This window comes from Chamaea fasciata, unplaced genomic scaffold (assembly GCF_029207755.1).
Source record: "Chamaea fasciata isolate MVZ Bird 193981 ecotype frontalis unplaced genomic scaffold, bChaFas1.0.hap1 SCAF_3, whole genome shotgun sequence".
In the NCBI taxonomy this organism is placed as follows: Eukaryota; Metazoa; Chordata; class Aves; order Passeriformes; family Sylviidae; genus Chamaea; species Chamaea fasciata.
Window position 1 is genome coordinate 43,644,026 of NW_027094088.1, and position 21,774 is coordinate 43,665,799.

General features: G+C 38.4%; 1 protein-coding gene across 3 annotated transcripts in view; it reads right to left on the reverse strand.

The window, feature by feature from the left end:
- The window catches only part of PCNX2 (pecanex 2), a 150,620-nt gene that overhangs the window by 62,427 nt on the left and 66,419 nt on the right, over window positions 1-21,774 (reverse strand). For all 3 annotated transcript variants that reach the window (XM_066178792.1, XM_066178791.1, XM_066178794.1), the window contains exons 18-21: window positions 16,431-16,523; window positions 15,745-15,895; window positions 11,857-11,998; window positions 8,229-8,406 (exon numbers count right to left, since the gene is read on the reverse strand). In XM_066178792.1, the coding sequence (XP_066034889.1) occupies window positions 8,229-8,406; window positions 11,857-11,998; window positions 15,745-15,895; window positions 16,431-16,523 (564 nt within the window). The remainder of the gene's footprint in view (window positions 1-8,228; window positions 8,407-11,856; window positions 11,999-15,744; window positions 15,896-16,430; window positions 16,524-21,774) is intronic.

Here is a 21,774-nt window from a genome sequence, read left to right on the forward strand (position 1 = left end):
AGTTTGATAGATTTTAATAAACTAGGCAGAGGTTAACACCTGAATTTAAATGACTCAGTGTGAGATGGAGACTGTGCAATGCTCTCAGCTTTTGGCGCCCTTCTATGTGTTTGGCATCTGTTGGGATTCTGTGTGGGCAGACTTCTTGGCAACTCTGGGACTAAATAATGCATAAACATTAACATTTCCTTGCTAAGTTTGAATCTTTCTATGCTTTATAGAAACTGTATATATACACAAAGGTTTTAAACAAAAATAATGGTCATATATATATATATATATATAACAGTATACTTTACATGCAACACAAATTGAGACTAAAAAAACTTAAGTGTGGAAAGAAATTTATTCCCAGTTTGAACAGGTATTTCTTTATATTCCTCTTTAGATCCTGAGAACTTCAGATGATTTGAACTGAGACTCTGAGAGGAGTATTTACTTTTTCATGTTAAGCTAATTCTGATCAAGTGGAAACTCCAGCTTTCAGAATTAAATTCTAATAGCTACTGGCATATTTTTATTTTCTTTTTGATATGCAATAAAAATTAATATACATCAAGAGGGAAAAGCTGTAAGTTTGTATGCGTTTAAGGATATCAAATTATACTTGATGGAATAATTTTACTCTTGTTCATGGCTTTCCTTTGCAAATCTTTGACTTTTGGGTTTTTATTTAATACCATTTAAAACAAACTGCACCTATGAAATCCTGCAAAACAAGATTTACTGGAAATACTGAAAGTTTTTAATGCTAATGTCTTAAGTAATTGTGACATTCTATTGGTGTATTTGGACAGCTGTGTTTGAACCTACAACAAATACCTTCCAGGATGTCTTTATCTGCAAATGCTCACAGACACTTGAAGCCTTTATATTGTGGGCTTCAAAATCATTGTCTAATGTAATACAAACAAGAGGATCAAAATATAATCAGTCCAAATCTCTGATATCAGACCTTGCAGGAAAGAATATATTCTTCAAACACAACATTCAGCACTTAACACTGAGACTGTACAAAACAGGCATGTTTTAAGCAGTTTGAGTAGCAAGCCTTGAAAGCCTTACACTTGAAGTTAAATGTTAACCAGATGTAAGTATGGTAAGGATTATGACAATGAGATGATGATAAATCCTAACAGAGCCCTGGATCTGCTCATGGCAGATGCTGCTTCTTCCTACACTGTCAGCTGATAGCAAGAGCCCAGGGAAGGAACCTGTGGCACTGTAAAAAAAAAGACTCAGATATATCCTGAGGTGGGCAAAAAGGACAAGATCAAAGCTCATCAACTTCATAAGAAGAGGGCCAGAGAAGCAAAATAAATCAGTGCAACTGGGAGTGCACTCATCAGCTGCACTGATTCAAGCATTTTCAGGAAAGCCTTCATAGGCATGGATTCTGCTAACACTGTATCTTACCAGAAATTTCCTTTTTGAAAGGATTAGGCCCAGGCAAACCTCATGTAGTTGAACAAACCCAAGTGAAAGGTCCTGCACCTGGGTTGGGGCAATCCCAGGCACAAATACAGGCTGCTCGGAGAACGGTTCAAGAGCAGCCTTGAGGAGAAGGACTTGGGGGTGCAGGTGGATGAGAGGCGGGACATGACTCAGCCATGTGCACTCACAGCCCAGAATCCAAACATGTCCTGAGCTGCATCCAAAGCAGCGTGGGCAGCAGGGCCAGGGATGAGATTCTGCCCCTCTGCTCTGCTCTGATGAGACCTGGAACACTGCATCCGGCTCTGGGGCCCCCAGCAGAAGAAAGACATGAACCTGACAGAGTGGGTCCAGAGGATGGGAAAGAAGACAGAAGAATGGAGTGCCTCTCCTATGAAGCAAAGGCTGAGAGAGTTGGGGTTGTTTAGCCTGGTGAAGAGAAGACTCCAGGGAGACTTTAAAGCAGCCTTCCACTACCAAAAGAAAACCTACAAGAGAGCTGGAAAGAGGGGCTTTTTATAGGGGCTTGAAGTGAAAGGAGAAGGGGGAATGGGTTTTAACTTAAAGAGATAAAGTACTAAGAAGAAATTCTTCACTAGGAGGATGGTGAGGCACTGGAATGGGTTGCCCAGAGAAGCTGTGGATGCCTCACCCATGGAAGAGTTCAAGGCCAGGTTGGATGGGGCTTTGAGCAACCTGATCTGGTAGAAGGTTGATCCTGCCCATGGCAGGGGAGTTGGAACTCGATATTTAAAGTCCCTTCCAACCCAAGGCATTATATCATTCTGTGGTAAAAGTGGACATAAGAAAAACCACCAAGTTTGCACTGAAGTACTCCAGGTTTCTCTTTCAACGTCTGCATCAACACAGGCCAGACAGAACAGGCCTCTATCAGCATGAAGGTACATGAACATAGTGGATATAGTATATAGTGGATATAGTATATAGTGCATACAGTGGATACTGAGCCATACTGACCCAGGGAGTGGGTGTACATCTCCCTGAACCCCCAAATGCACTTGCCCCATTCTAGAGAAAACAAAACAAAACAATCCACCAAAAAAAAAAAGAGAGAGAAAACGTAATTCGGTAATAATGTAATGAATGAAGTCTGACAAAAAGGTCAGTGACAGTAGGCTGAATGAAAAATCAATTAAACCATTCCTCCAGTATTAAGAGGAAATGTGAACTGTGCAGTGCCCAAGAGAACTAAGGAGTCTATAGAAAATACCACTGGGATTATCCTGTCAAATACCAGATGTAGCCTTGTGTATTTTACTCAGCAGAAAGTGTCTTAAAAGGGTTTATATGCCAGATATCAAAATTTGAGGAAACAGCTGTGAGCCAAGAGGGTACAGACGATTAAGACATTGGATTTCAGTACGCACAAATGGCAAGGAATGGATTAAAATATGAATTAACGACTTGGAGCCAGAAGCTTTGAAGTGAAACATCAGATTCAGAGAAGGATGAAAAATCAGAAGAGGAAAGGAAAAGGAGTGAGGCTTTTGACTTATAAGTAGCACCTAAATCAATGAGACATGCCAACTAACCAAGAGTTTTATTGCCACAAAGGCAATAAAAAGATCCAATAGGTTAATTACTTGACTTCAACAAAGCACCAAGAAGGTCAATGCACTTGGCAGCACTTTCTCATAAAATGAAGGGAAACAAGATGACACACATAATTTCTTTCCTGTCCAAGGGATTGTGTTGCGGATGTTGAAAGTTAAGCCTGATCAGTACAGGTCTGCCAGGTTGCTACAAACTGGCTGCGTGAGCTGGATCTACTTTGACAAAGATCATCCTTCATAAAACGCGTAGTGTTGGATACTATTTCAGAAAGAAGCATACAGAAAAAGAAAAATTCTTAAAAAAATGTGGATTCTCTATTAGCTGGAAAATGTATTCTGGGAAAGAAGAAAAAAATATCAAACAGGGAAATTGTATATTTAAGTGAGCTCAGCAGGAATAAGAGTACTTAGGCAAATAAATTCAGTGTTAATGAAGGCAAATTTAACAAGCTCTGCTTCTTTGATTATTTTGCCTTATACATGAAGACAAATTCAGAACCCTCAGAAGACTTGATGTTAAGAAAATGTAAGGTGATTTCATATTTTTGTATTGCTAATTAGTTCATCCACACACACAAATTAGGAGGCCATGAAACTACCTGACTGAAACATATATGACAGTGAAAGAGATAAGAAGTTGTAGTCCTATACATCAGAAGGTTAATGGCACTCATCATTCCCATTCAGATCCATGTGGTAGATGAGTGTGTAAGCTAGGGATGGCTCACTCTTTAGGGCTTAAAGGAAGCTGCAGAGATTTCTCAAAAAACCGTATTCCAAAGTACAAGCATAATTTCTCTGTTGTGCTGTAGAGATAAAAGAGCTGCCGGTAAGAGGCAGTTCAGCAGCATGAAGCAGTAGTGAAGAGACTGGCAAGAACGTCCCACTAGGCTTTTGTAGTAGCCAAGAGCATCCTATAGCCAGAAGGACCCACAGCCACACTACCGAGTTTTTTTGCCGTCTTTGCTCCTTCAGCTCAACATCAGCTCTGCTTGAGGTTCCAAAAGCAGTTCAGGGAGATACTATGACTCCTTTCCACCAGCAAAATTTAGAGGATGCCTGTAGCACTGGATGAAACGGAAAACTGCATTTTTAACAGAGCACAGCAAAAGAGCTGAGGACAAGTCTTGCCCTGAGCATCCTTGTTAACATTCAGCCAGTTCCAAACTGATATCCCTGCTGTTTGAATAACTTGCATTCACTTCTACTTCACATTTAAATACCAGTTCATTCTTGAGCAGCTGCTCCAGACATCCTTCAAAAGCATCTCACACATCTGCCACGGAAGGCAGTGCTGGGTACATTACTGTTTTACTTTTTGTTTGTTTTTATCACACTGAAGAAAAATGGACTGGATGAGCTATAACATCACTTAACCATCCATATGCTCTCTCTCATAGCTTTTGCATGTGTTAGAGCTTTTCCTCAGTTTGATATTATGTCAGTAGACAGCAAAAGGATGAAAGAAAGGCCCATCTTTTTAATCAGTTCCAAATAAACTATTCAAACCATTTAATATTTCCACATTTTTTTTCCACTATATTACAAGAAAGAGTCTCAGAATTTTTCCTAGTGTTAAAGGTCTAGGAAGAAATCTCCTAAGTCCTATTATATATTCCATCTTTGCTATGCCTATGAAGAATACATTCTCAGTTTTTTGTGGGTTTCCATTTTCACTTAATATGAACGTTCTTATTAACCTTTGCACTGACATTATCTCCTAACACATCCAGGGAGAACAACTGGCTCATTTGAAAAGTTTGCATGGAGTCATGTAGACCAAGACTGTCTCGATTATCTGGTTTGACTTCCTGCAGAATATACATCAGAGCATTACACCCACGCATTTTGAATGAGCAACCACATACTTTTAAAAGGGCACTCAGCTCTGATTTAAAGATTATAGATAACAGTTTTTAAAGATTATAGGCAACAGGAGTTTTGGACAGAAGAATCCCAGGCTGTAGTTAAGGACACAACCTGGTCTCACTACATGAAAAGCCTTAGTTTAAGAAAGATGGAGAAGTCCTGCTTCACTTGAATTGAAAGCTGAAATCATCCTCAAAAACAAGTAGGAAAATCTTTCCTAAATGTTTATCTTGCTGTCTTCCCAAGGCAATTTGAAATACAAAATAGCACACTCTGTAAATGCCTAAATCAACATTTAGTTTTTTCACATTCTGTTATTTGTCAAAATGTAAACAGCTAATAATTTTTTAAAAAGAAGTGAATTAACTGTGTCACATTAGTAAGTCCTATTACGTTAAAAAGACAAAAAATAAAAAAAACATTCTCAGGAATAGAACTGAATAGTCTCTCTTGTTCTCTGTGTTATCTCAGTGTGGGTGTTTTGGCTAAGAGAGATGAAAATCTGTGAGCAGCAATTCGGACTTCCGTGTCCCAGCTTGCTCAGGGAGCAGTATGCTCATTTGGAGTTTCTGATTTGAATAAATTACATTAAATTAACAGCACAATGGGGAAAACAAGGGAAGCACAATCAGGGAGCTATTTAGAAATACTCTACCAAACATTATTAGCAAAGTTTTATACTGTGTACTCTTCATCAAGAGTGACTAGTGCAGTTGTGAATGTCTGTTGAATTTAGATTCTTTATTCCCCAGTGCCTGGTAGAAGAAAAAAATATTACCACCGTGTTTTGAAAGCATGCAAAGCTTTTTGTGGGGTAAGCTTGCTTAAAAATTGCTGTCACTATGACTAAGACATGGCACTTCTAGTGTTCCCTGATTAAGAGAGTGGCAAACTGACATTTTCAATGTGCAAACAGAAATCAGTCATGACTGTGTAACAAACTCTGCATAACTACAGGTGACAGTAATAGACAATATTTCAGATTTTGTTTGTATTTTAAAAAATAAGTGCAAACATAAACATGACTGAAATACAGACAGAATCTGTGAAGACCCATAAAGCTTTTAGGAACAAAGGTGGATGCAGCTTGCTTAGGGCCTACAGTATGAAATGAAGACACATCATCTTTATCCCCAAGTGATCATATCCTTTACTGAAGTTCCACAATGCTGAGCTAATTAAAGCTCAAACCTTAATTAGGGTAAAGAAAACTTACGCCCTTTATGATTTGAAATTAAAAGGAATTTAATTGCTATCATCTGCAATGCAATTTTTCATATTGGATCTAATGATCATTGTGAAATTGTGCATGTGCTTTTGTAATATAAATAATTCAACCGTTTGACTTAGAATTTTTAAATGGAACAAGGACAATTCCATTTGCTGAACTAATGACCTGCAAAATTTCAGATATTGTTAGATAGGAAGATGGAAGATCAATGCTAAAACTACGTTTTCGAAACATGTCTGCAGTACAGTTTTCAGTCTAGTAGAGCAGCAGTTATTTAAGCAAACATCTCTGATTAATTTAATAAGCATCCTTCGTTATCTCATTCTCATTGCTAACACTAGTCTTTCCACTGTGAACAGTAGCTTCAATCTACCCAAGTAACTCTGTAAAAAAAAATCCTTCTGAAAAGACTTCTAACTCTTGCAAAAGCATGCAATAATTCACAGCAGTGTTTTGTGATATGCTCATGAGGTCAACATTTTCAAAAGAATTAACAAATAGCGGAACTTTCAACTCTGGCATGCTAATTTTTTGATCCTGTAAAGAGGTTTTTTAAGAGTCCTAATGAGTTTTAGGACTAAGTAAACTATCATTCAGACATTCCACTGATGCACATCAGTGATAAACTTCTCTGGAGACAGAAATTTACCCCTTTCTCCAGGGAACATGGTAATGAAACAAATATTGAAAACTGGCATAATGCTAGCAAACTCTGCATCGCTTTCACTGGTGATCTTTCACTCTAAGCTAAGAAGCTTAAAATTTTTCTCTAGTCCTATTTTATGATCAGAGTATAGTGGAGGGGGATTGTGTTAAAGCAGAGCTTTGTCTCATCTCTTCTATTCCTCTTCTTCTGCTCTTCCACCCCAGCCCTTGCCTTCTCACCCCAGCAGAGACAAAGCAGAACAACAGTTCTGAGGGTGAAGGCTTGAAGCAGGTGAAGCTTCTGCTGGAGTGTGGTCCAAGAGTTCAGCAAAAAGTGTGAGCTCAAGTTACCTCACCAAGTTGTGATTCCTCCTTTCTCATCCTCCTGTACAACAGCACAGAAATAAACCAGGAAAAGAATTTAACTTCTCCTCCACTCTTCCCATAAATGACGGGGAACTCCCAATGTAACACCAATTAACTGCGCCTTTCCATAAGAAGCTTGAAACTTCCAGGTGGGCATGGACAGCAGTTTGAGCTGATGCCCCTTGTGTAGAAGAGCTAAATATCTCCACAGCAGATGCAGCAATCAATATAGAACCATGTCTTTCTTCTATCAGAAACTAAGGGATGCTAGCTAGGTGATAGTCACACATATAGTAGGAATATTTTAGAAAAAGAAACCAAGCAAAGAAGCCTGAGCAAAAAAACCCAAACAAAACAAAGAATAACAAAACCAAACACCACACCAGAGTTGGCCCTGGACAAATACTTTCAAATCTTAAGTACTTTCCCATGTTTTCTCAAGGTATCAGTTGAGCCTAATTCTTTCAATGAAACAGCTTAGATTCCACAGAAAGACAAAGTCTGACCTGACTGATGCAGAAAGGGTTTGGTAGTTTTTAAATAAACTCAACTGGAGCACACTTCAAGAGTTAACAATGTAATAGAGAGGAAGGAGCACTGAGAGGTTAAGGTTAAGGGCAGCACCACAAGGAAAACAGACTGAAAATAGGAAAAGAAAAATGTTAAGGCTGACATTAGGAAAACATTTATTATCATGAGGGTGATTAGATAATGGAATAATTTCCCAAAGGAAGTTGTTGAGTCAACCACTAGAGGCATTCAAAGGAAACCGAGATAAAAACACCAGGCGATTGATCTGGAGGACAGTCTTGCACTAATGACCCAAGAGGCTCTTTCAAACTCATTGAGGATTCTCCTCTTGAAAACAACAATCCTGAACTTTATATAGCAACACGTGAACAAAAAGTAGATGAAAAACATTGCACAAAGCCAGAAAAAACACTTAAAAGTCTTTTTTTCAATTTAACACATTTTTTCCTCTATAATATCAATAATCTGAGTCTATGTATGCATTCATTACTTCTAAAAAGTCCTACCACGTATTGATCAGCCAGGTGACACTGAGAAGATACATTTTCCAGTGAAATTATAGGAGCTCTAAAACTTGCCTTATGAAACACAATGGACATCATGAAGAAATCCAGCAAGAAATTTTCTGAAATGTCTCTGTAGTCAAATCGGAAGAAGATCACAGTAAAGCTCAAAGTAACAAACTGATTAATAGGATTACAGAATGAGGAGCGGAGGAGTTTCATCCCAGCAACTGTTATCAGGATAATGTCACAGCTGTAAGAAAAGCAGAGAGAAAAACCTAATCAAGTCATACGGTATTAAATTAAGAGGCTTTTAAACACAAATATCTGTACTAGATGTATTTTAGATTGCTATGCATATCTAAATCTATATTTTTATTAAAAGGGTATAGAAATAATATTAGAAATCATCACATTTACTTTACTTATGTGAATTTTTGTATTTTTCCCTTATCATTATTACACATTTGTAAGTTGTAAAACAGAACGAACTCTGTACTAAAAAGAGTAGTAATGACTACTAAAACCCAAGAATCTAGACCAGACATTTTCATATCCCTCTTAAAATAAAATTTCAGTCCAGGAAATACCTTGGCACTTTCATTAATACATTACTGTAATTTGAAAAAACAAAACAAAACAAAACAAAAACCCCTTAAGCTCTTTTTTTTTTAATTACAAAAAATTTCATTCAATGACAGAATTTATATTTTTACTTGTAGTTTCATTATGCGCTGCCAAAATTCTGTATAGAAACATAGATGTGAAGTGTTTGAAATTCTTACCACTGTTCTTGATCAGAAAGTTGGCTATTCTATATAGTAATTCATCAGATGAAAAGAAGTTTGTTGCACCTATGTCTTCCAAAATGTGGGGACTTCAGTGTGTGAGTGAGAAATAGCCCAGGTATTTGCAAAATGCATGCAAGGTTCTCCATCATCTTGCTGCTAACCAGGAGAATACCTGCTGCCATGACTGACACTTGGCAGACTAGAAAGCTCTCAACAGGTTTCCACCATTCTAGCAAGATTCCTATTTTACAAGTTGATTTTATATTATGTGGCATTTATTCATTATTGTGTATCTCCTGTAATGCAGATGCAACTTTATTTTGAGCACTGGTCATTCTAAAGGATCAGCAGAGCATTACTGTTGGAATGAAACACCAAACTAACCCAATTTTCCACCTTGTCAAAGCTGTTCTTTTCAATTTGCCCCACATTTCTGATTGGAAAACCTAATGACTAAGCTAAATAGATTCTGAAGCCACCAGAAGCCATGCCAGTGTATCCTATATTAACCAGCTGTATATCTCATTCTTCAGAAAGCAGCAAATTCTTGCTACATGGAGAAATTTTCACATGGAAACTTACAGATTATAGAGAAAAAGGAAGACATTTTTGTCACTGTGCCTGTTGCTATGATGACCTCTCACCAAAAAATGACACTTAACAAAATAATGCATCCAGAGGTAACAGAAAATAATATGCTCATTATTCCTTCCTCTTTAAAAATACTGCCACACAAGGTGCTTTTCCTGAGGCCTTAACTCCTGGGAAAAGATGTAAGGTAGCGTGAGAAGGGGAGGATGATTCCAGTGCCTCTTTGGCAGGTAACAGGGGCAGGCCCTGTCAGCATGGGTCCTGTTAATAACCAGCACATCAAGGTCTGAAGAGCTCAAGCAAACTCCTGACTATAAAGGATCTGTTCTGCCTCCTCAAGAGGCAAATTGCTGCAGTCCTTTAAATCACAAGGCAAGGTGAAGCTTCTATAAAAGATAAATTGAATTTGAGGAAAACTCTGACATCAAATCACACAAAATGTATCACCTCAGACACTTCCAGACATTGAGTGGGAGAGTGTCTTCCTGCCCTACAGCATGATGTGGTCTGATCCTTGGGTGGTCTAAGGAATAACTAAGGAATGTTCCAGCAACAGAAAACAGGTATTTATGCATTAAAGAACTGCAAGTACAACCCTCAGCAGCACTGTATATGGAAGTAGCAAGGAGAATCCAGGATCCCTCACGGGTTTACAGAGTTAAGAAAGAGGTAGGATCTGAAGATGAATGCTTTGTGTGTGGCATTTGGATGGCAGCTGTAGGGAGAATGTATTAAAGAGAACCAGAAGAAAAGGGAGTTTCATGGATAGACCAGAGTTACAAGGAAAAAGAGAAAGCAGGTTTTACACAGGTGATCACACAGACAACAAGGGGGATGGGAAAGGAAAGGACCGCTGTGGTATTCCCCCACAGGCCAAACAATCAGAGGCAGACAGATGTAATTACTTTCTTTAATCTCAAGACTTCTGGGGGTCTGACTCATTTCTTCCGAACACTTGAGGGAGGTGATACTTTAAAGTGCAATCTAGCTTGGAGGAATGACTATGTAAAAATAGCACCTTCCTAACCCTACATACTTGCTCCGCGCATGTGTTCAGTCACGTCTGCTAGCTGGTAACAAATGGCTTTCTGACTACTTTTAATTCTCCCAGCCTTGCAGAACTAAATAGAGGGATAAGTGTGGATTCAGTGTGGACCCTGGACAATACACCTGAATTCTTGAAGCACCTAGGCTGTAGCATCTTCCAGGAAGGGCAGAAAAAATGTCAGTGGGGACGCAGAGGTTATCAATGAGTCAGTGGAGAGAGTCTCTCTGGAAAAGCAGCTGTGTGTGGGAAATACGCAGAAAATCTGACTAATGTCCTAGTCCAAGTTTCAACCCCGAAAAGCAGGGGCTGCCGTTTCCTTATAGTTGTGTAGTTCCTAAATCTGTGTTGCTCCTCAAGAGAGAGAAATAACTAAACCAACACGCAATTTTTACATCAAAGTTCTTTTATCTAATATTTGAAAGTAGGAATCTGTATTATTATGGATACTGAGGAACTCTCCTCCACCTCCCAGCAGTTTTTCTTGATACTGGAACATTCCAAGGCTGTTTCTTTGTTTTATCATCTGCATCACTGTCATTCTGATAAAAAGACTGCAGAAACTCTGCTCACTGGGGATACTGCAGTCACTAAGCCTGCTGAATATCTGCAGTAGGCAAGTCACTGACTAAAATACTTACCATAAAAGGCTGTCAGCAAGGATCATACTGTGAGACCATGGATCAGCATCACCAGTTCTGCTTAATATCTAAGACATCAGACATCATCAAAACTTGTACCCACACCTTTCTCAAACCACTCTTAATACAGGACTACTCACCTTTCTACACTGTTTAATATTTTATTCAGCCTTAAAAGACTTGTGTGGTAAAGCTTCTGATAACTCCTTTGGGAGACTACGGCATAGTGTTAAAAATCCTCAGTTAGGAAATGTTTCCTGATATCCAGCCTAGATTTCTCATTTTCATCTGATTAATTCTAGTTACCCCACTGAGTTTATGCCCATCAAACACCTGCAGCCTGGTATAGTGTGTCTTGCTTTTAATTGGCATTCAGACCTTCCATATATATCTATATATAGCTCTTTAATCTTTTCATTTCACTCTCTCTCACTGGAGATGTATTTTAGCATGCTAAGGTAGTTTTGCATTTTTCTTGCAGCAAAGCCAATGATTATTGTATTTTGAACTAATATGCATGAAAGCAAACTGCGACAAGATTATAGGCTTACTTAAAAACAAATTCCATTTCTCAGTCTTCAGTCTAAAACCAAATATTCTACTAAATCACATGCTTTGAGTTATAATCTACTTACTGTGTACCAAGCTTCTTGTATTTACTAATTGAGAAAGCATCAATGGTGAGTGCATTCAGTATTATGGCTGGATACAAAATGTATTTCTCAAAGCACTGTAGCCACACATAAAGCCTTTCAAACCACATCAAATGAGCAGCATCTGAAATGGAAATTCAGATAACAGATCATGTCGTCAAATCATCAGCATTTTTTGCACTGGAGTACCATAGAAGACACAAGTTAGCTCACATTAATAAATAAAGCCAACCAATTTATGAAACAATGGAATTCGTAATTCTTTGGCAATAGAGAAATAATTTTGTTCTCTCAGTTTCGAGAGTATCGGTTTTGCTACTTGTAACTGCACTCCTGAGACACATAAAAAAAAAAATAAAAGATAGTACATGCTAGATGGTAGTTTTTATATCATCCAATTATTTAGCCAGTATATTAAATACTAGTGTCAATGGATGCAATGACCCCAGAGAGGCCCTCTCCAGCTCTGGCATCGACCTGCTGAATCATCTAGAAAACCTCATTTGAACTCTGTGCCTTTACTTCCCCATCTTACAGTAGCAAAACACTGTTCATTAGACTGCAAGTTATCACTGACCTCACTGATAAATGAAACACCCCTTGAGATCTAAAGACCGAAGAATTACCAGGAGCTAGAAACTGTCATAGATCTTTCCCAAAACACTTAAACAGACACTGTAAGAAGTTTCTGCCAGGATCACATCTCACATCATTCCTCTCTAAGGAATTGCTTTTTTTTTTTCAGCAGACTTTTCTAACAATACAACAGTGCTCAATATGAGTATTAAACAAGAACCAAGCGCCTCATGCAATCCAACTGCTATGACAACTTTGGTGAACTGAGTGCAGAAACACCTGTGTACAAACAAAAGCAATGCCTTTTTCTTCAAAGCTCATCAAGACAAGGTTATTGGAAAAACAGTGAACACAAAAAGGCAGAACTTGGTGTTAACTCTGAAATAAAAATGCCAGCTACTGAATCTCCAATAATCATCCCTGCAAAATGAAAACAATTATATGTAGACACCCCCTCTTTCATACGCACCTTTTCAGTGACAGACAAAGAAAACATGCTGAATCAATGGTTTTCTATGTTCTACAGGCACACTTGTATATTGCATAGGCTAAGAGAAAGATCTAAAAGCAATCCTTCTGAATTAGGTTGAAGTAATGCTTTGCCAGTACCTTAAGCTAAGGCAATTCTCTTGAAAAAATCGCCCTTCAGAAAAAATAATTAATTTCTGTTTCTTGCTAAAACATAAAAATATTTCCTCTTCATTACCTAAAGGCCACCTCCTAAAAGTTCATACAAACAGCAAAATGTCCATCTTGGAACCTAGCTGTTATTCCCCACTCCTCTCTCCTCCTGAGTTCAAGAACTTCAGCCATGTCCAAAGCTGCGCTCTGTGTAAGAATTCAAGCTTCAGTAAAGAGGTAAGCACATCAGATAAACCAACAGAAGGTAGGTGCAGTAGCAGAGAGAGATCTGTTCAGACAATGGAGACAGAAAAAGAGCTCACATTCTAAAGTGTACAGGGAAAGACGTGGATGATTTGAAAATGGCTTACACAAACCTGTGGGTTATAAAAGCAGTAGTGGGGAGGAAGGAGAAGAAAAAATAACCTATTATATCAGGGTTTCTTTCTCATTTAGTCCTGCACTAGTTTCTACATGTCTATTATACCATAATCTCATACATCTTGACCTAAGCCTTTCGTCCTGCAGCCAGCCAAGGCAATGACAAGTAATAACTGAGTTATCTCACAGGAGCATCACAAGAACTGGTCTGGTAATTGCTATTCTACGGAACACCTTAAAGTTCAAGCAGTTCATCCAGAGCCTATGCAACAAAGACATTAATAAACTTATGGAATTTTGTCATTGCCAGTTGTTTGTCTAATTGCAAGCAGTTATTTGTCTTTCAACAGTACTACCCTTGTCAAATAAATAGATTGAAATTAAAATCTATGCAGTACAAACTCCTCAGTTTGTGTACTTCTCCTTTCATTGTCCACACCTGACAACTATGAGGCACTACTTTCCTTTTTCCAAGTTTCTCTTTCTATACAAACAGGAAACATTTTAAAGTTTAATTCCTACATTTTTATCACAGGACAAAAGAAAGAAGACAGCCCATCAGACATATCTATCAAAGAGATTACCTTTTCCACAGTCTGTCTCATCTCAGACATGAAAAAAACCACTGCAGCAGCCTAAGGGATTGTAATATATATATATATATATATTTTTTTTTTTTTTTTTTAACGCTTGTTTTCTAACACAGAACACCAGCTACACTGCAATAATACTTAGACCCCAAAGTACAGGAATGGGCCACATATAAATGAGGACTGCAAAAGAAGCAAAAAAAGCTTGTTCCACACAGTGGGCAGCATGAGAAATGCAGCTGGATCTCAAAACAGAAGGAAACTCATCTGTGGAAATCAGTCCAGCAGGTCTCTACCTTCAACCTTTTCAAATGCTGAGTCACTGCATTTAGGAAAACAATGTTTTCTAACAAATGAAGACAGACTTAATCAGGACAAGGTAAAGAAATCCTATAATGGTCTTTTATGATTAAGTGCTGAAACAAACAGTGCAACTTGGGTATTTATCGGACTTACTGGTTATCAGGGACAGAAAGTCATGGACACTGTTTTCAGCTGGGCATGGTGCTTAATAATACTTATGTTTCTATTATACTTTCCTTGGCATATTGCAGTAAAAGTTAAAAGGCAACCTTCCATCAAGTCTCTTGGGTACTTTTTTTCATACCCAACTCTTGTTTGAAAAGTAACCATTTTGAAACATGTAATTTTTTTTTTTTTTAATAAAAAAGATTTCAATCGTTAATGGTTTTCCAGAGAGTAATCTGAACTCTTTTGCAGTCTAGTTGAAGAAAAAAGTCCCTCAACAGACTGTTCTGCAAATGCTGCCTTCAAACACTTCAGAAACATATCTTGAGAATTATTAAGGCGTGGGATCCATCAAGAAATGACAAGCAAGCTTTTGGCTGGTAGCAAAGGCAAGAAGAGAGCTAGGGTGGAGGGGGGAAGCTTTGCTTCTTAAAGCACACTGCCTGCTTCAGAAATAACTCTATCAGAACAGGAAATCAGATCTCGACATACTAAAATATTGACTGATATTCACATGCATCAAGGCACTACCCACTGAAGCCAGCAGACATCAGCAACAACAAATCTTAAAGAAAATTTCAGTCCTTTTCAATTTTAATGCTTCTCTAAAAGTGTTACAATTGAAATTAAAACACCTAAATTCCACTACATTTGCTGATATGACAGAAAGTAGAAAAAAATATGCATCAATTTCATCAATCTTTTAAGTTTTTAAATAATGTAGAATGCCAATGTATTAGGCATAAACTATATTATGTCAAGCAAGATTAAAAAAAAAAACCCAAAACCAACCAAACAAAAAAAAACCCCAACACCCAAACACCACAATTTCAAGCAACCTTTTTTACTGTAGGCTGACTGAATGTTATTACAGCTTGTCCAGAAATGTTTCAGAGTCTCCATGCTTGAAAATATTAAAAATTGGACACAGCCCTGAGCAACCTGCTCTAGCTGACCCTGCTCTGAGCAGGGGCACCAGACTAGACAATCTCCAGACGTGTGCCTGGTCTCAGCCCATCTGGGCAGTGGCCTGAAAAGACAACTCCTACAGGTTCACAGATCTGCTGGCGGTGCAGTGGAAAAATTAAAATTATCAGATACATGTGCTACTCAAAAGTAAAAGGGTAATTTATTCTCCCAGCTCTGTTACTCCTGGATTTTTCTTTTTGTTCTTCAAACCAAGGCAAGCTGGAAGTCATTGCATCCACTGTTTAGAAAAGACTGGACTACAAACCTCTCACTTCCCGCTGCTGGTGCTCTTTGCTTTTGAGGATGGGGTGGGAGATCCACAGCCAGGGGTGATGCTTGCGAAGCTGAGGAAGGATGTAATGTGTTACAAATCCCACTGTCCACGCCAAAGCAAACAGGACAATGCTGAGAAATGGCTGGGCCAAAGCAGAAAAAAAAGGAAACATCATTATAATTTGCATACAACATACATACATACATACATACATACATACATATATATATATATATATATATATATTCTTTAAAAACTCTTTCAACAGTTTCTATAATTGTATTTTTGTGGCAATAGTTTTTATTCCTATGTTCGAATTCTTGACTCTAGGTGAACATGGATTTTGACATAGGTGTTTTGCACACACAATTAACCAATTTTTTCCTCCATGGTTGAAGGAAAAAAGCCAAAATGTCAGGCTTATTCATTCTGTCCTCTGGGTTCCATATCATAAGAGCTGTGGAGGTTTAAGGATAGATGTCAAATAAGTAATACCAAAATTAATACAAATATCCAGAAACTAACTGCTTTTTAGATATAATAGTGTTATCATGACCAGTAAATACATTTTCACTAACTTCTCTTCCCACAGTGTCTGTTCTTTACAGTTAAAGCACCCTGTGGTTTTGCATAAGAGACATAATACCTTAGGGGGGAAAAAAAAGATAGATACCCACCCTTAATGACAGAAACACAGTACTGGCACTGACAGCAAATGACAGAACAGCAACTGCTGTGCAGACAATGAGATCTGATTTCAAGATTTCTTTCTGTGAAAATAATTATTTTACATAAAATTAGTAAGGCAGCACTATTTTAACCAAAGTAAATTACTCCGTTCTCAATTACTTACACTCTGCATTGCGATAAGGCTAATTGGCACTCCCTAATACGAAAGTATTTTCTCCACTCTGCTTTGGGAAATTATTTCTCCACACCCCAGGTTTGTTGAAGTAATCACATTTAAATTCTTCATGCCTAATTTTTAATTATATTTTTAAGTAACAAAATTATAATATTGGAGAAATGAAAGCAATACATTTTAATACTGAATCTGATTCTGCTTCAGGAATATAACTCTGTCCCATTATGACTTTCTTATTTTTGGGAATCAAAATTCTGGTTCCATTTCTTATTTTAAAGAACTAAAATTTCTTATTCCTTTTCTCTTGCATTACCGAAAAAAGTCATGCTTTCCATAATGTCTTCTAAGGCACAATATTAATACATTTATTGTGTTCTAAAGTGACATGTCCCATTCTCTGATTTTCTTTATTGGAAGTCAAATTGCAGCAAGATTTTGTGGATTTTAGACAAGGTTTTTTTTCCAGTGTCATTGAATGATAATGAAAGGACAGGTGCCCTTATGTAAAGATCTGTAACTATGGTAGGAGTAACTTTGTTTCTAAAGACTGGGAATATCTCTGTCTTTACCGAAGGTTTTTCTTGTGATTAAAATGCCATTCTCAGTAAATAAATAAACAAGATAGCTTGTGATCTGTGCAGTCTTCTGAATTGTACTTAGAGGTCACCTAAAGGCTTTTGTGAGTAGATGAAAATCTTGTCTTAGATTTATGAGAAGAGCATTTAGGTTCAGCACTCAGTACTGCTGCTAAGTTACCAAATGAGAAACTATTTGTAGCTCTTGGTTTAGAAGCTGACTTATGCTTTAATTCAAAGATACCTAGAAACAACATGTGAAAAGCAACACTTTTGTCAGAACCAGAGGTCCATCTGACTTCCTGGTGGTGCAGTCTAGGTAGGCTTAATGTATCTCATCAGAAAGAAAGAAAGAAAACTAAAATAATGATGGTACAGCAAACCTACGAATAAAGGAGATAAAAAGAAAGCAAGCAGAACAAGCAAAGAACAGAAGGGTTGCAAGTTACCGGGGAAGCTGGTAGCAACCTCTATATTTAGGCTGCCTATCACTCCCTGTTATGAAAGATGCTTCTCAGTAAAAGGTCACCAGCATCAGCACTTCCACTTACTGCAGCAACCCTTTGAAATGCAGCAGGACTAAAAAGCCTTCAGGCTTGGAAAATACTTTTGCTTTGTCCCAGGAGACTCCAATACGGCTTAGCTGAAATCTCAAGTGACCACCATGGTCTTTGCCCTTCCCAGGCTGCTCAGGAGTATGTACATACCTCCACTCTGAGAGCCATCCTTCTCTGGACAGGCCTCTACTCTCGATGGGCTACATTCGGTGGGAAGTTGTAGGAGCTGAGCTAGATCTTTGTAAATCCTCCTGACCATCTTTCCAAAGCACAGCCCTGCTAGCCTTGCTCCCTGGCTGTCGCATTCAACAGAGAAACCACAACATGAGGGAAGTCACAGGAAAAGCCTTCTCTTCCCTGATCAAACCTTTGCTCCCTGCGTGCCCCCACAGGACTTCTCTGTTCAGTTCTCTCACAACTTTCTCTCACTAGCAAGTAGCAGTACTGAAAAAACACTGTCTAATTAAAATGATTAATGGGATTATTACCAATCTGTGCAATGGAAATGATATTTTTAACCCTTCCAGATATTTTTAAAGATGCTGCATACAAAATCTACGTAAAACAGCAGTAGCTGAGAAAATTAGCAGTGTCAAATTTATATGGCACTATTTCAGCCCTTTTGTGAATACACAGCATGAAAAGTCTTGATCAAGTATCATTTTCTGCACAGCTGAATTCAACTACTCAGTAATCTAAAACAATCTTCTAAGAACAACAAACATGCTGCAATCACATTCACAGGCTCTTCTGTACAACCCAAAAGGCTTACTATTAAAAGGACTGATTTCTCTCACAATCAGATGACTGAAGAAGCTGACACTTTAAAAACCATGTAAAATGTTAAGAATTTAGCTGTAAAATCAGCAGAGGTAATAACGATGCACATTTTGTGGAGGTGGCATCCTAACTTTCCAGGCCAGGCCAGATCACCAAAGAGAATCTTTTCAAACATTACATTCAGAAGGGAACATATTACACAAATTACATTGCACAGGACTTATATTTCTCATCTTTCATTTTGCAATTGTCCTTTTTACAGTGCTCTTATCCCTTTTGACAATCCTATACAGAAAAAGGCCTATGTTTTAAAGGAAATTATTATTATTCAGATATTCAACCCCAAATTTGACAATTGCTTTCCATTTCTGGCAATATTAAAAGTGTTTAAAGTAACACATATATCCAGGCTTGTCCTTCTGCCCTTGCACTGAAGTGTTTCAAAATGTAAATATACTGCTCAGGTGCTGACTTGCTCAAAAATCCCCACAGAAGCTCCCTCTTGATGTGGCCAACACTTTCAAGCTTCTCACAAAATTCAGGCTTTTTTCCTTCTAAAACAAAGCTGAGCAGTGGTTGCCTCTGTTCCGTGTGACTGCACAGGGGACAGGGTCCCCCAGGAAATGGCAGTGATCTCTCTGGCTGAGAGGGACTCACAGCTACTCTTCAGGAGAAAACCTTGGGCTTCTACCTTCTGGGGATGGATCTGTGGCTTCTGGCCTTCCTGTGGAAGGCAGCAAGCTCCTGAAAAGCATGTGCCTACCTTGGACCCAACTGTCTAAAGCAGGATTTTGGATGTCATTCCCAAGGCCAGAAACTTATGAGTTGAATATTGAATAACTCTATAGCGTGACGCTTGAGCCCTTCACTACAGTGGGTCCAAAAATGTAAAAATTAAGCTCTATTCACAGTTCAAACCTCTCCAGTGAGAGATAGCCACTGTTACAGTTTGGGCTGAAAGCCATTCTACACTCTCCATTTTACAATCAAGGGAAAAAAAAAGAAACCCCAAACCGACACTGCTACCTTCGATGCCTTGGCGATTTCACAAGCAGAATATATTAGAGTGGCACTTTTTCTGTTTCAATTATTATCACAGAATCATAGAATTGTTTATGTGGAAAAGATGTTTAAAATCATCACGTCCAACCACTGTTTTCAATTAGATTTTTGAAGCTTTGTACAAATCCTTCTATTAGCTGTCTAAATGTTTGTACTAAAGACCAGGAAGGAACCTTGAGTTTGAATGTAACACATTATCACCCTCAGGCCACTGCTTAATCTAGTAATCAGCCATGTGGATGCCTACAGAAATTAATTATAATGGTAGGAAGCTCCATTCTCAAAGTTGAATGGTCAATTATCAATCACAGCTGCTTCATAATTCAGGCTTCCAAAGCTTGCAATTCTTACACAGCTATTCAAGGAAAGGAAAAGGGTAAAAGTCATGTAACTAAACATTAGAGATGCTGTACTTATTACTCCTAACATCTGTGCAAAGCCATCCAGAAAATAACACATTAATTTTCAATATTAACCTTGTTTGCTTTCAGCTCCTTGGGAAAGTGATTTGGTTCTGCATGCCTCTGGCTTTCTGATTGAAATGGGTCTTATTTAAATGGTCTTATGTAGACCACATGTTACCAAGGCAAGGTTGGCTTGTGTTGCATCCTGCCATCTCTAGTCACTGACAGGGGTCAGGAATACTCTCCTCGCAGGGGAGCACTTCAAGAAAAAATGAGCTACCATCATGAAATCTCTTCCAAACACTGATATATTGTTTCACCCAGCTTCTCAACCATTTGAAAATCCCCTTACAAAATTTCTGGAAATTATTTTAAATTGGCTTTGAAGAGACAGCCGAGTCTACATCCTAAACATGACTGCTGTTGCTGAAGCAAGTCAGCAGGGACTATGGTTTGATTGTGCTCCTTGAACTCAATGCCAATGTGTTTTCTCCTGCCTCAGCTCTTCCCCACTTGCCCTATTAGCATTGCATTGGTGAGACTGCAGTGGGAGTCTCCTTGGGTGGTTAACTGAGACAGAGGTACCAGGTAACACAAGGGTTAGACAAAGAGCCCACATTAATCAGAAACTGACCTCTCTTTCTTCAGCTAATTTCTTCAAAATTAGCACAGCTAACTGGCATCGTAAGCAAACGCTTTTGCTTACAATTTTTACACAGGTTAAAGAAAGCCCAGACAGAGGGGAAAAAAAAAATTAAGGCAAGGAACTAGCAAGCTCCAGCAACACTGAAGGAAAGCAGCTCTGCTTAATAGCAGCAGCAGCAACATGGAGTATCAAATGTACAGAGCAGAAAAGTGCCAATTCCCAAATCCAGATATTTCCTGGAGAGCAAAGGTGCCAGGAAGCCCACTTAATTAATCCTAAAAGTGTGACAGGAACAAAACATTCTGAAGAGAAGAACTGAAGTCCTGTGTCTGGTAAATCCCAGTGCAGTTATCCCTATACTTCTGCATCTTCCACCCTTGGCTCACAGGCCCAAGTGCAGCTGGGCAGTGTAAGACAGCAGATCCCTGTCCACATCACTGATATAAAAATTGTCAGAGAGTCTGCAGAATTACTGCATTTTGAAAATACAGCCAGGATCTTAGATGAAGATTTTTTCCACTATTTTTGGGTTTTGTTTTCAATATATTAAAGCCTTGCTCTCTGCACTGTGAAATGAAACCAGTTAAGTGGACAGCTGCAGTAACTGCTTCAGTCCCCAGGCTGGGCTCCATCTGCAGAACAGATGAGATCAGACTCTGCACTCATCCAAGAAAGGCACTATCAGCAAAAGACAGAACTACATGAGCATGAGAAGCTTTCCATTACATCTGCCATACAGTCCCCATGCACAAGAATAGAATGTCAATGACCCATGGCAATAACCTACACACCACAAATACCACAGAATACAGCAAAGTTCTAACAAAAATACTTCATCTTTTTTACTCTGTTTCTAGATGCACATTCATATTCCAGTATCAACTGTTGCAAGCAGTTTAGTTTGCAAGAAACTGTAGCTCAATACAAGCAACAAGAAATACCCATATCATTTATTCTTATCTAGGCCCTATTAGAGGAAGCAGTTTAAAAAAAACATTATATGTGGTAAAAATGACCATCTAAGCAGCAGCTTAGAAAAGTAGAAAAAACATTGGTAGTGTGGGATCCATGCATATGCTGAATGTAAGGGTGTAACACCTTATAAAATGCCTAAGAAATTATTCAAGGTGTA